Source organism: Felis catus, chromosome D3, assembly GCF_018350175.1.
Source record: "Felis catus isolate Fca126 chromosome D3, F.catus_Fca126_mat1.0, whole genome shotgun sequence".
NCBI lineage: Eukaryota > Metazoa > Chordata > Mammalia > Carnivora > Felidae > Felis > Felis catus.
In genome coordinates, this window is record NC_058379.1 from 36,757,028 (window position 1) to 36,772,382 (window position 15,355).

Here is a 15,355-nt window from a genome sequence, read left to right on the forward strand (position 1 = left end):
TTTTATAAATGGAATTAAAACTCACTTGCTTCTGACTAACTGGGTATAGTTCAGCCTATAGGATGAATTAGTCAACATCTTTATTTGGTTAGTAGAGGAAAAAAATAGTAGCAACTTTGATGATAACAGTCAACATGAAATCATATTATTTATTAATATTTTTAAAAATTTTAAGTAACTCCATGCCACCCGTGGGGCTTGAACTCACAACCCCGAGATCAAGAGTCATAGGCTCCACTGACGGAGCCAGCCAGCCGCCCCTACATTAAATCATTTTAAAGTAAAATAAAGGTGTCTGATAAATCTGTGCATTCTAAATACCTAAGTCTTGGTAAATTAACTCAAATTTCATTTTAATATCTCTGTTAGATATCTTCACTTTATTTCTCACCTCTGGCTCAAGTTCAGACCTCCAAATCTTATAAATATTTTAAAACAGAGCTACTTTTCCCATTTTTTCCCCTACAATGGACACATACCGTGTGTAATTAAAAATGTATATAAGAACTACAAGGAAAAAAAAGGCAAATTCCTGGAATACTGGATGCAGTAAAAATCTCACTATTTTGGACTGGTTGGGAGAAAACCCAGAATATTTCATTTGAAACGATGTGAAAGCGTTCAGGTCATTATTATGCATAACATAAACACGGATTAAAAAAATAGTTGTTTATAGTGAACAAATAAGAGTTATCTGACTCCAAAAAATAAGTGAGGCCGGCTTGTTATTATAAATGTTCACAACATTTTGTCTTGATTGAGCTATTAAGTTAGAGTAGCTGTAAAAGACGACTGAGTTGTTTGGAAAACCAGCCCCTAGCCACACGTAGTCACGGTCCTCACACAGAATCTGAATTACCCTGGCGGCTTGACTTCCTTGTCTTCCCTCTCTCTGTGAAGTGACAATCTTAGTTTCTGATTTGTCTAATAGAAAGAGGCTGAGTCAAAGAAAGAAAGGCGGGGCAAGCATCTTGTCTAACTTCTACAAAGGAGCTCAGCAAACCACATGCCGACAATGCAATGAGACTAGGCTTCACATATGATAATTATTTGGCACAGCTGATGTGCTTTAAAATTCAACCCTCAAGGAGTATATTTATCACTCCCAAATGCTTCCATCCTGGTCAAGAAAGGACGCGGGGTAAGGGAATCTTGAGTTAGCCCAAATATCACATTAGAATCTTGCTTATTAAAATGACTAAAATAATGGCTATTCTCATTTGAGACATTTTCACCGCCCTCTTCTTTGTATTGTGACTTTGAGATGTGGTGTAAACTCTCCTGTTTTGTTTGCTTTAGTATCTTTTCAATTAGTAGCTCAGTAGCCATAAAATATTTAAAAATGAACCCCAATTCTATAAATGGTAGAATTTACACATATTCAGACATTTATTTTTATTTTTCATATTGTGATATGTTTTCTGCCAGTTTTTTAAATGAGTGAGCATTTATTACTTTTACAATAAGAAAAAAACTCCACTTTAAGGGTTGATAAAAGAACAATGGATTCAGAACTTTGTATCTTTTAGGGGAGGAGGGTTCACTGGCTGTGCCACCCTGAAATCCTGTCTGGAGAGGACGTGGAGGAGATTTGTGGCTAGCAATCACCCCCAAATCATAAAGGAGGGATGATCTGGGAAGGCCCCAGGCTAGAGCGAGCAGCCACTCCTTTTTAGACTGTGCCTGGGGAAGCCAAAGATCTCTCCTGAATTTCTCAAAGATTCATGAGAAGGCAAAGGAAAGAACTGGTCAGATATAGTAGTCATGCTTAGCTGCAGGGGGTCCATCCCTTGACCTCCAGGAGACGACTGAAACTGCAGATGGTACCAAACCCCATTCAGTTGACCCTTCACCAACATGGGGGATCAGGAGGGCTGACCCCTGCACAGTTGGAAATCTGCATATAACTTTAGACTCCCCAAAAACTTAACTAGGAATAGCCTACTCTTGACTGGAAGCCTAGCCAACAACATAAAGGTCTTAACACACGTTGTCTACTTTATACATATTATTTACTGTATTCTTATAACAAAGTAAGCTAGAAAAAAGAAAATGGGATTAAGAAATTCAGAAGGAAGAGAAAATACATTTATATGTACTGGACTGTATTTACTGAAAAAAAAATCTGTGTATAAGTGGACCCACAGAGGTCAAGCTGGCATTGTTCAAGGGTTAATTGTACATATCTATGATAAAGTTTAATTTATAGATTAGGCGCAGTAAGAGGTTAACCGCAACAATGTAAAACAGAGCAACTATAACAATATACAACAATAATATGTGAATGTGGTCCTCTCTCTCTTTCAAAATAACTTATTGTCCTGTATTCATCCTTCTTCTTGTGATGATGTGAGATGACAACATGCCTTCATGATGACAGGAAGTGAGGTGAATGATGTGGGCGTGTGACACAGCGTTAGGCTGCTATTGACCTGGTGATATGTCAGAAGGAGGATCATCTGCTTCTGGACTGTGGTTGACCGTGGGTAAATGAAACTGCTTCCTCTGCCCTCTCCATGAAGAAATGAGTGTGATTTAAAAAAAAAATTCATTAGGCACAGCGAAGGAAACCATCAACAACAACAAATTTCTGCCTACCAAATGGGAGAAGATATTTGTAAATCATACATCCAATAAAGACTAATATTCAAAATATATAAGGAATTTATACAACTTACTATCAAAAAAAATGAACAACCTGATTAAAATTGTGCAGAAGACTTGAACAGACATTTTGTCAAAGAAGACATCCAGATGGCTAACAGACACATGGAAAGCTGCTCAACATCACTCATCATCAGGGAAAAGCAAATCAAAACCACAATGAGACATCACCTTACACCCATCAGAATGGCTAGAAACAAAAAGGTAAGAAATAACAAGGGTTGACAAGGATGTAGAGAAAGAAGAACACTTGTGCTCTGGTGGTGGGAATATAAGTCAGTGCAGACACTTTGGAAAATAGTGTGGAGGTTCCTCAAAAAATTAAAAATAGAAATGTCATATGATTCAACAATTCCACTTCTGGGTATTTAGCCAAATGAAAATGAAAACACCAGTTTGAAGAGACAGATGTACCTCTATGTTTACTGCAGCATTATTTATAATCGCCAAGACATGGAAGCAATATATATTATATATTACAATATATACATGATATACATTCTATGTATATAAAGGAAAATTACTCAGCCATAAAAAAGAATGAAATCTTTCTATTTGCAACAACATTTATGGACCTAGAGGGTGTTCCACTAAGTGAAATAAGTCAGACAGAGAAAGACAAATACCATATGATTTCACTTACATATGGAATTTACAAAAAACAAAACAAACCAACCAAAACAGAAACAAACTCATAGACCCAGAGAACAAACTGGTGGTTACCAGAAAGGGGGGAAGAGTTGTGGGGCTGGGCAAAATAGGTGAAGGGGCTTGAGAGGTACAAATTTTCAGTTATAAAGTAAGTCATGGGATGAAATTCACAACACAGGGAAAGTAGTTAATAATATTGTAGTAATTTTGTGACAGATGGTAACAGATGGTAACCAGACTTATTGTGAAGACCATTTTGTAATGTATGAAAATATCTAATCACTATGATGTGCACCTGAAACCTGAAGTATGTTAATTATACTTCAATTTTAAAAATCCATTAGGACGGGGCACCTGGGTGGTTCAGTTGGTAGAACAGCTAACTCTTAATTTCAGATCGGGTCACGATCTCATGGTTTTTGGGATTGAGCTGTGCGTAGGGCTTTGCGCTGATACATGGAGCCTGCTTAGGATTCTCTCTCTCCCTCTTTCTCTGCCCCTCCCCTGTTCATTCTCTCTCTCTCTCTCTCTCTCTCTTTCAAAATAAATAAAATAAACATTAAAAAAATCCATTAGGAAAGTATTAGAAGCAAAAAAGTGTATTCATTCATTCACTCACTTATTCATTCGTTCATATCTGTTCCCTCCGGAGAGGAGAACTGGGTGGTGGCTGGAGAGGGAGAGAGACTTACCTCCCAGTGTAGACAGACCCTGTTGTACCTTTTGACTTTTCGACTGTGTGCCTTTAATACCTAGTCAAAAGGTAATTTCCTGAAGAAAATGTGAAAGAAAAAGTACTTTCTAGTTTTTCTTTTTTCCTGAATCACAACACAAGGAAACTAAGATAAAGGTATAAGTAAATACATAAAGTACCACAATGAGATATAATTATTTCTAGGTAAAGGGACTGAAATCTTTTTTTTGGTCCTTTTTGCTTAGTTGAGATTTACTTCTTTTCTAAAGTGAACGTATTTTGCTTATATTATTAAAATAAAAATAAAATAGAGAAAGCATTACAATGGTAAACACAGAGAACTGTTGTGAACGTTTCCTCTGCACAGGGAGACTTCCTTAATTTTGTGAGGTAGATATTGTTCATAGCAAATAGGAAATTGAAGAAACGAAGTACGTGCCCAAGGTCAGAGTAAGTCCAGTGGACACAGGCAGTCAGGCCCCAGAGTCTGTCCTCTTATCTACTTATCTTATCTAGATAGTATACTATCGCTCAGCAATGTACTATAGTAATTGATAATTGAAAATTATGTAAGAAGAAAAAAAAAGAACGTAATGTGACTTTACAAAATGATTAAAGGGGGCTTGTAAAATAGACGAGACCAATATATATATTTTTTGTAAGAGGAGAGAAAACCCAAAGTGTACTGCGCTCAAAGAGAGAGGAAATTTTTCTTTTACTGATTGCACTAATTGTGTATAAGTGACCGACGATCATTATAAACAACTCAAATAATGTGGGGAAAGTATGAAGGTGAAATGTAAAATGCTATCTTAAGTCCTAAAAGTACTGCTGAATGCCATTCAGTGAACATTGTTGTAGACACCTGTCCATGCGTGTGCTCAGAATGGTGGGCAGTTGGAAAAATGTTGTTAATACAAATAGTACTCTTAATTTTGTTAGGATGTCCCTGGAAGGGGACGGCCCTCTCGCCAGCGCGCAGGAAGAAACATCGCCAGCGCAGGGGAAGAAACTGAAGGGCAACCAATCACCGAGCGCCAGCACAACCCAATGGAGAGCCCTAAGCAGCGCACGGGAACAAACTCAAGGTCAACCAATCACTGAGCGCCAGCACAATCCAAAGGAAAGCCCCGATCGGCTCTCCAGAACGAACTGAAGGTCAACCAATTACCGAGCGACAGCACAACATGGCACAAGAGAAAGACCCACCCGAGCCTAAACCCGGAACTGCTACAGCTTAAATACCCTACCCCACCATACCCGGACACGATTTCTCTGACTCCCTCCTTGAGTCACGGAACCTCGCCCAGAACCTTAGTTCCCAATAAAGCCTTAAACTGTAAAAATTCTTTTTGACTCTAACTCCTGTCTTTACCCCGCACAACGCCTGACACTAACATTTGGTGCCGAAACCCGGGAGGAGGTGATAGCTCGCCTCCCTTGGCTGAACTCCCCACTCCTCACCAAGCCAGATGCCAACCACCCTACTCTCAAGAGCCTACAGGAGCCGGTAAGTAGGACAGACCCCTCCTTCCCCCCTTCCAACTACGGCTGACACCCACGAGAGACGTCTCGCAAGTCAGTCTCCTCTCCTCCGCACGCCACAAGGCCCGCACACCACAAGGCCCCTTATCGCAACGCGTGGGACTCCTCGCCTTGCCACGCCAATGGGGAGTAACGAGTCTAAACCACCTAGATCTCTTACCCCCCATCCAATGTCTGTTAAAAAACTTCCGGCTCCTAGGCTTACAAGGCGAACTTCGTGGTAACCGACTCATCCCCCTTTGCACTGTAGTCTGGCCTCAGTACAAATTAGATAATGATTCTCAATGGCCACCTGAGGGGTCTTTACAATACCAAATCTTAACCGATCTGGATAATTTCTGCCATCGGCTGGGAAAATGGGGAGAAATACCCTATGTTATGGCCTTTTGGGACCTCAGTTCTCGCCCCCACCTATGTTCCTCCTGCCCCTCTGCATGTGTGCTCCTTGCCCGCCCACAACCCCCCATGACCCCACCTCACCAACTTCCCTGACCCGTTAGAGGATCTAGCCACGCCACCCACCGGCCCTCGCCCCCCTCCGTACCCCGAACTTCCAGCCGTACCGCCCTCGCCTCCCAAATCATCCTGAACTCATGCTCAGGCCCCTCCCAGCGAACAGACCCAGCGGCCATCTTACCTCTCCACGAGGTGGCAGGGCCTGAAGGCCTGGTTCGCATTCACGTCCCTTTCTCCCTCCAAGACTTGTCCACCATGGAAAAGTGACTAGGGTCATTCTCAGCAGACCCCACCCAATACATTAAGGAATTCCAATCCCTCGCCCAAGCCTACAGTCTCACATGGCATGACATTCATGTGATCCTCACCTCTACCCTCACCCCTGAGGAGAGGGAGCGCATCCAGGCCGCAGCCAGAGAACATGCAGACCAAACCCACGTGACCGACCCCACTATGCCCGTAGGAGCTGATGCCTCCCGGCAGCCGATCCCAATTGGAACGACCAACATGCAGGCAATGGTCACCGGCGCTGGGACCAGATGATCCAATGCCTACTAGCAGACATGAGGGCAACCTCAAACAAATCAGTAAATTTTAACAAACTTTAATAATACAAGACCCCCCATGAAAGCCCCGCAGCCTTCCTTAGCCAGCTCACAGAGGCACTTACCCAATATACCAGACTAGACCTTACCACCTCTGCCGGGGCCACGGTATTGGCCACCTATTTTATTTCCCAATCAGCCCCTGATATTCGAAGAAGACTAAAAAGGGCCAAAGACGGCCCTCAAACCCCTATGGCCGACCTGGTAAAGATGGCTTTTAAAGTTTTTAATGGCCGAGAGGAAGCTCAAGAACAACAGCGACAGGCCCGTCTCCAACAAAAGGTACAATTACAAACCCAAGCCTTGGTAGCTGCCCTGAGGCCAGCCGCAGTAAAGCCCTCTGGACCACGCCCCCCCCCCCCCCCCCCCCCGCCTTGTTTTAAATGTGGCCAAGACGGCCATTGGTCTCGTCAGTGTCCCCATCCCAAAAAGCCTACCAGTCCATGCCCATTGTGCCAACAAATGGGCCACTGGAAATCTGATTGTCCTAACCCAAGGGACGACAGACTCGCAATGCCTCCACGTGACGAGGCTTCACCCGGATTGGACTCTGCCTTCCAACTGCTGGAGATGGAGGATGACAACTGACGAGGCCCAGACTCAGTAACTCCGGTGACCCACGCTGAGCCCAGGGTAAAACTCCAGGTACCGGGTAAGTTCATCTCCTTTCTGTTGGGCACGGGGGCTACCTATTCCGTCCTGCCGAGCTATTCCAGCCCCAACACACCATCCTCCATTTCGGTCATGGGCATAAATGGCACCCCCTCCATTCCCCCATGCACACCAGTACTCACCTGCTGCCTGGATGGCCTCCACTTCTCCCACTCCTTCCTAGTCATCCCCTCCTGCCCCATCCCCCTGTTGGGCCGAGACATCCTCCGTAAATTAGGAGCCTCTATACATTTACCAGCTATTTGCTCCTCCCCCAACCCCACTCATCTCCTACTGGCTGTTATCACGGACGACATAGACCACAGCCTTAACCCACACCCAGACCTCCCAATAGACCCAATCGTATGGGATACATCCACCCCAACAACCGCCACCCATCACCAACCTGTCCTCATTAGACTCAAAAATCCATCACAAGTCCCATCTAGACCCCAATACTCAATCTCCCACACCCACCGACTAGGCCTGAAGCCCATCATCGATCCCCTACTCAAGGAGGGCCTCCTAATCCCATGTCATTCCCCCTGCAACACCCCAATCTTGCCTGTACAAAAGCCAAATGGCTCATATAGACTAGTTCGAGACCTCCGAATAAGCAATGAAGCTGTAATTCCCATCCATCCAGTAGTGCCGAACCCATATACCCTCCTCTCCCAAATCCCCCCATCCACGACCCATTTTACAATGCTTGATCTCAAAGATGCCTTTTTCACCATTCCCTTACATCCTGAATCCCAATTCCTCTTCGCCTTCACATGGCAAGATCCAGTCACTTCTCTGGCCTGCCAACTCACATGGACGGTACTTCCCCAAGGATTTCATGATAGTCCCCATCTCTTTGGGCAGGCTTTGGCCAGGGATCACCTCAAAGCCCCACTCTCCAGTCACTGTACTCTACTACAGTACGTAGATGACCTTCTATTATGTGGAACCTCTTTCGACCACACCAAACAAGATACAGTCCAAATCCTAAATTTCCTGGCTAACCTGGGGTATCGAGTCTCCCCACACAAAGCCCAAATCTGTACTACTGCAGTCACATTCCTGGGAGTCTCACTCACACCTACTACCAAGGCCCTAATCCAAGATCGCCTCCAAGCCCTCCAGACCCTGTCCCCACCTACCAATGCAGACGAAATCCTCTCCTTCCTGGGTCTAGTAGGCTTCTTCCGACACTGGATCCCTAACTTTGCTATACACGCAGCTCCCCTATACAAAGCAGCCAAAGAAACCCCCCAAGGCCCACTCTCCAGCCCAGGATCGGTTGCAAGGGCCTTTCAACGGCTGGTCACATCTCTAGTCACTCAACCGGTCCTTTCCCTCCCTAATGTTTCAAAGCCTTTCCTCTTATACACAGATGAGAGGGCTGGAATTGCAACAGGGCTCCTAACCCAACCGTGTGGCCCTAAGTTACAAGCTGTCGTCTACCTTTCTAAACAACCGGACCCTACCATCAGGGGGTGGCAACCCTGCCTCAGAGCACTTGCAGCAGCAGCCACCCTAACCCAAGACGCACTCAAACTCACCCTACACTGCCCCCTAATGGCACTTTCATCGCACCGTCTATCTGATCTCCTTACACATAAGGCCCTGGCACACCTCTCCCCATCATGCGTACAATTGTTCCATCTGCTCTTTATTGAAAATCCTGAAATATCTCTCCAACTGTCCCCCAGACTCAATCCTGCCACGCTACTTCCACAAATCAACCCTAAAGACACTTCACAGCCACCCTTCCACTCCTGCACTGAACTTATAGATATTCTCTCCAAACCCTCATCTAACTTAAAGGCCCTTCCCCTCACTTCCCCTGATCTCACTCTATTTGTAGACGGCAGCTCACTAGTTGACTGCAAGGGCCACCGACGAGCAGTGTATGCTGTAGTTACATTAAACCAAACTCTAGAGACCCAGACACTACCCACAGGAACCACATCCCAGAAGGCTGAACTCAGAGCCCTCATTAGGGCTCCCCAATTGTCCAGAAACAAAAGGGTCACAATATACACAGACTCAAAATACGCTTTCCTTATTGCACACACACACTCCCACTTATGGGAAGAAAGAGGATTCCTCACAACGAAGGGTACCCCCGTCATCAACGGGCCACTCATGGCGAAACTCCTTGAGGCCCTCAAACTCCCACAGGAAGTGGCCATTGTCCACTGCAAGGGCCATCAACCCCTAACCACAGAGATAGCTATAGGAATTCACAAGGCAGACAACACTGCCAGACAAACAGCTCTCTCTCTTGACCCAGTTCCTATGGGCATCCTCACCGAAGCTACAACTCCCGATTATACCCCAGATGAACAAAAACAATACATGGCCCATCCCGATGCCCACACCAACGCAGGCTGGATCATGCTGGGCCCCCAACTGGCCCTCCCAAATAGTCTAGTCCCTTCCCTACTAACAAAAATCCACAAAACCCTACACATTGGGCCGGAGGCCACCTTCCACTTCCTTGAGCCCATTATGTACCACCCCCACCTACGACAGCTGATGGCCAAAACACACGAACAATGCACCACATGCGCCGCAGTCAGTCCCCAAGGGAGAATGAGGCGCCCAGGCCCCACTCATCAGATGCGGGGCCATCTCCCGGGCGAAGACTGGCAACTAGATTTCACTCACATGCCAAAACACAAAAAATTACGGTATCTCCTTACTATAATTGACACCTTTACAGGGTGGATAGAAGCCTTCCCCACCTCATCTGAAGGGGCCTCCACAGTGGCTGAGATCCCACTCAAGGACATCATTCCCTGCTTTGGTCTACCAAGAAGGATACAGTCTGACAATGGGCCCGCTTTCATCTCAGCAGTCACCCAACAGGTCTCCAAAGCTTTGGGTATTACTTGGAAACTCCACTAACCACACCACCCCCAGTCCTCGGGTAAGGTTGAAAGGGCCAATGGCCTCATAAAAGACCATCTCACTAAACTCCCCATAGAGACTCGGCTTTCTTGGCCTCAACTCCTACCTATAGCACTCACCTGACTCCGAGCCGCTCCCTGAGGACCCACAGGCCTCAGCCCATTTGAACTCCTATACGGGCGACCCTTCCTGTTACCCCAACCCCTACCAAAAGATCCTCCTCCTTTGGCTGCCAATCTCCCTTACCTCAGCCTGCTCTGACACCTGATTCGCCAGTACGCTGACCTCACTCTACCAGCTCCCATCAATCTCTCCTCTCCCTCACTACCTGTAAACCCAGGAGACTCAGTGCTCCTTCGAGTAAGACAAAAACCAACCCTTGCCCCCCTGGCGGGAGGGTCCCTACACACTCATACTCACAACCCCCACGGCTGCTAAATTACTGGGCCACACCCCGTGGGTTCACACCTCCGACCTCAAACGGGCCCCTCCTTTACCCCCTATACCAGAAGAGTCGTGGACCTCCCAACCAACCGGCCCCCTCACCCTCTAACCCGACAGGCCCCTTCATGACGGACCCTTCGCCTCGGTTTTCCACCTTCACACTCACAATATTACACGAGCCACAACTCTCCCACTCATCCGACCCCATCACCCTCCCCTTATTTCTCTCCTGGGTCTCCGACTGTTGGCTTCAGGGAACTCTCCAATTTCTCCCCCGCCGAAATCTCCTTTACCTTTTTACTAACCATACTTATATATCATGATGATACTTCCCTTGTTACTCCTTGTTAATATCATCCCCCTTATGCCCTCACAACCCTCCTATAGGTGGGCTTTTTTACCTATCCGAAACTTTAATGGACACAGCTCTATCATATCCTCTACCCCTTGCCCCATTGTTGGGTGCCTAAATCAAGTCACCTTTAAATTCCCCTCTTTCAACACCCTCCAAGCCTCTACGCGGATTACTCCCACCATTTGCTTTTTATATGACCGAACCCACAAAATATGCTCCCAAACCTCCCCCAACCAATATGGAGGATGCCCCTATCACTATTGTAACATACACTGGCTCAACCTATACTGCTTCACAGGACCAAGGACAGTCTGCTTCTGCTTAAAAAATGGCAACTTTACCCTTACTGTCCCTGATCCATGGGATACCCGCTGGCAAACCGGAATAAAGGGCAAACTGTATCAGAACGGCCATTTCTCTAACCCCATCTCCTCTTTAACCATCTATCGAACCTATGAGCCCTCTATGTCTCCTTCCCTCTCCAACCTTAAAGATCTTACCCAAGTAATCACGGACCAAGAAGACCAGCTCAACACACAACTACAGACACCCCCTGCACAACATCCCTTCTCATGGCTTACATTAATCAGACAAGGAGCGATCCTGCTTAACCACTCAGGCTTAACCAACCTGTCATACTGCTTTCTTTGTGCATCCCTTCAGCGGGATCCAGTAATAGCCGTCCCATTACCCATCCCCTTTCCCAACACCACTAACTCCATCAACCACCCCAGAAGTCAAATCTCTCTACAGATTCCCATCCTCACTGAGACCCCTCAAAGCAACACGTCTCACCCAATATGCTACTCCTCTCATGCCTCCCCAACTTGCCCCTCCCCCCTGCCTATGCCTAGCCACGACCCTCCCCCAGGGGGATTCTATTGGTGTAATGGCACAGCTTATAAACAAATGCCCCAAAATGCTTTTATCTGTCTCCCAGTCACCATTATCCCCCAACTCACCCTATACAGACAGGAAGAACTCCATCAACTCCTCGAATTCTGTCTCCGAAAACGAGCCGTTTTCCTCCCACTAATGGTCGGACTATCCCTAGCCACGTCCCTATGGGGTTGGGACGAGCTCCCTTGCACACTCCATTACCTCCTCCAGGGACGTGTCAGATAGGCTCCAAATCACAATAGAAGCCTCAGCAACCTCCCTATCTGCATTACAAAGGAAGATCAAGTCCCTATCACAGGTCACTCTACAAAACCAACGAGCCTTAGATCTCCTAACAGCAGAAAAAGGGGGAACATGCCTGTTCCTGAGGGAAGAATGTTGCTACTACCTCAATGAATCAGGCTTAGTTGAAACCAATATAGAACACCTAAAGGAAATCCAAAAAACTCTATCCACCCGCCCAGGATCCTCAGACCCCCTAACCTCCTGGTGGCAATCACCCCTCTTAACTTGGCTCCTCCCCATAGTCACCCCACTAGTTGCTATCTGTATAATATGTTCTTACCTTGTTTTCTCCGTTTCGTATGGAAACGAATTCATGAAGTTTCCCAGGTCGCATTTCATCAGATGGTGGTCCGGCCCTATTCCGCATTCCAACCTCAGACCCCACATACTATGGCCTCGCCTTTACACCGCAGGAAGCAGCCAGATCAGATCCATCGCCCATTATCACCAATAAGAGGTTGGAATGTTAGGATGTCCCTGGAAGGGGGCGGCCCTCTCGCCAGCGCGCGGAGCAAACTGAAGGTAAACCAATCACCGAGCGCCAGCACAATCCAAGGGAAAGCCCCGAGCGGCTCTCCAGAGCGAACTGAAGGTCAACCAATTACCGAGCGACAGCGCAACATGGCACGAGAGAAAGACCCACCCCGAGCCTAAACCCGGAACTGCTACAGCTTAAAAACCCTATCCCACCATACCCGGGCGCGATTTCCCTGACTCCCTCCTTGAGTCATGGAACCTCGCCCGGAACCTTAGTTCCCAATAAAGCCTTAAACTGCAAAAATTCTTTTTGACTCTAACTCCTGTCTTCACCCCACACAACGCCTGACACTAACAAATTTTACCTGAATATAATAGAACAAAGGAACTGCAGTGAACCCGCAAAGAATCGTTAGCTTTTCTATAAATATGTCTTTGTCTCAACATACATTGTTTTAGAAAATTTTTCTCTGGAATTTAGAAAAGTAATGATGCTAACCATTCAGCATCATTATGCTATTAAAAAAACCATGTTTCAGATTTAGGACTTTCCCCTACTATGTATCAGGCTGAGGATTAGCATTGTCCCATGTCCTCCCATGTCTGCTCCACATCTGCCAATTTCATCCCAGCAGGTGTTTTAGTAATTCTTCAGTCAAAAAAAAAAAAAAAAAATAATTTATGATACTGTTTCCTTCTCTCTAGATCTGGAGACATTTGTGAGACTTTTCAGGGATTTACTGACTTTTCAGTGTGGTTTCGGGTGTATTGGGCAGGATTGCAAGCCTGGTTCCACCTCTCTTCCTTCCTCTTCTGGCCAATAGATTTTAAAAGTTTTGCATTAGTGTGTGATAATGCATGCATGTATGCGTGCGTATATGATTATATGTATGAGTATATATGCATATATAAAGTATGTATGCATATATGATTATATGCATAATGTGATTATGTGTGCATATATGCATACTCATGGTTTACTTACGTGTGTGTGTGGGTGGGTGGGTGGGTGGGTGTTTAGTAAGTGGCTACCATTGAACTACTTTCCCATTGATTCCATTTAAAATTGCCAATTGAGGGGCACCTGGGTGGCTCAGTCGGTTAAGCGTCGGACTTCAGCTCAGGTCACGATCTTGCGGTCCGTGAGTTCAAGCCCCCTGTCGGGCTGTGTACTAAAGCTCAGAGCCTGGAGCCTGTTTCAGATTCTGTGTCTCCCTCTCTCTCTGACCCTCCCCCATTCATGCTCTGTCTCTCTCAGTCTCAAAAATAAATAAAACGTTTTAAAAAAATAAATAAATAAATAAAAATAAAATTGCCAATTGATGTTCATTTTATCACAAATGTACAGGTCTTTGCCTTCTTTTTTAATGTTTGTATATTTAATTGCTTTAAATTTTTTGTATTATGCTGGCTAGAGCCTCCAGAACCCCCAGAACATGCTTAAGCAAGTAACTATTGTTTTCCAGTCTTTAAAGAAATCTTTTAGTAGTAGTGTAAAACATCTGAAGGTTGCAGTGAAAAATTAAGGTTCCCTTAACATCCTCCCATCCTAGAGGTAGCTGTTATCTTCACGGGTCTTTCTTACATATATACATGCACAGATAAACATGCTTCTAGTTACTTTTTACAAAGATGAAAACTCACAAGATATAGTTCTAGGATTTGCTTTTCTTACCCGATATTCCATGGAGATCTATATCCCTCTACAAAAATTGTCATTCTTTTTAAAAACTACACAGTATTTTACCATATAGATGTTCTATAAATTACCTGTTTCTATATAGATGGGCATTTCAGTTGTGCTTAATACCTAGCTGCTAAAGGCAATGATGCAATGGGCACCTGTATACAAGAACCTTTGTGTATACCCATCAATATTTGTGTAGGGGAGTGTCCTAGAAATGGAAATTTTGTGTTACAAAATATACATTTGAAGTTTATACGCACACATAATTTTGCTATTGCCAAATAGTCCTTGAAACTGGTTGCATCAGTTTACGCCTTCTCTGATTTTGCAGAAGTAGGCCTGTTTCTTCATCGCTTACCAATACTTCCATATTTTAACCACTGAATAAATAAAAATTAACCAAGTGCTATTAGACATTAACCCTCTCAAGGGGGGAAAAAAAAGAGTAGTTAAATTGACTTACTCATGATTTACCTGAAGGTTCCTACTGACAATCCAATAACGACGTTAACAGTTAATGAAATCATCAGTGACAAGTTACTCAAATAGTTGGTGAAGGATAAGAGACAAAGCATGGGTAACAAGCCACTACCACCATTCATAGGAGAGTGTGTCAGGGAACATTAGGGCTGTCACTCACCACTTAGGTGCTATCACAGCATATGTCTTTCCTTTATAGCTCTCCCACTGGTCTGATATTTTGTTTGTGTGTATGATTCCTGGATTTGTAAGTCTTTGAATGTAAATGTCTGTGTCTTCCACTGCAGCGTAAGCTCCATGAGAACAGAGACATTCTCATCTTGCTCATTATTTTCCCCCAGCATCCTTCCCAGTGACTGTCACAGGGAAGATGGATGAAAGAGTTTGGACTTTATTCTGTGTATCAATTAGAACCTTTTATTGTTATTATCATCCCAATAACAGAGTTAGGCATCACATAGTTTGAGAAAAGGTTAAAGCCTGAACACACCAAGAGCCTTGGGTGTTAAACTTCTTGGACAGAATTATGATTCCTTTGCCCAGGGTGTTCATCAGCATTA

General features: G+C 45.0%; 1 protein-coding gene and 1 long non-coding RNA gene across 7 annotated transcripts in view; one reads left to right on the forward strand and one right to left on the reverse strand.

Moving 5' to 3' along the window:
- LOC102902579 overlaps positions 1–13,144 on the reverse strand; it is a 70,375-nt gene extending 57,231 nt beyond the window's left edge. For 3 of the 5 annotated variants that reach the window (XR_006587943.1, XR_006587942.1, XR_006587941.1), the window contains exon 1: positions 12,432–13,144. This is a non-coding gene — a long non-coding RNA (uncharacterized LOC102902579). The remainder of the gene's footprint in view (positions 1–12,431) is intronic. The other 2 variants (XR_006587944.1, XR_002737278.2) reach the window with 2 other exon arrangements.
- On the forward strand, positions 4,956–12,934 carry LOC123381208. 2 transcript variants are annotated; one of them, XR_006587940.1, is made up of 4 exons: positions 4,956–5,519; positions 6,755–6,897; positions 7,113–7,267; positions 9,980–10,118. XR_006587940.1 is itself a non-coding variant. In XM_045041692.1 (3 exons), the coding sequence occupies exon 3, from the start codon at positions 7,360–7,362 to the stop codon at positions 10,162–10,164; it is 2,805 nt and encodes a 934-aa protein (XP_044897627.1). In that variant the 5' UTR covers positions 4,956–5,519; positions 6,755–6,897; positions 7,113–7,359; the 3' UTR covers positions 10,165–12,934. The 2 variants fall into 2 exon arrangements, 1 of the variants encoding a protein (XP_044897627.1); XM_045041692.1 differs by having other exon boundaries at positions 7,113–12,934.
- Positions 13,145–15,355: the final 2,211 nt, after the last annotated feature.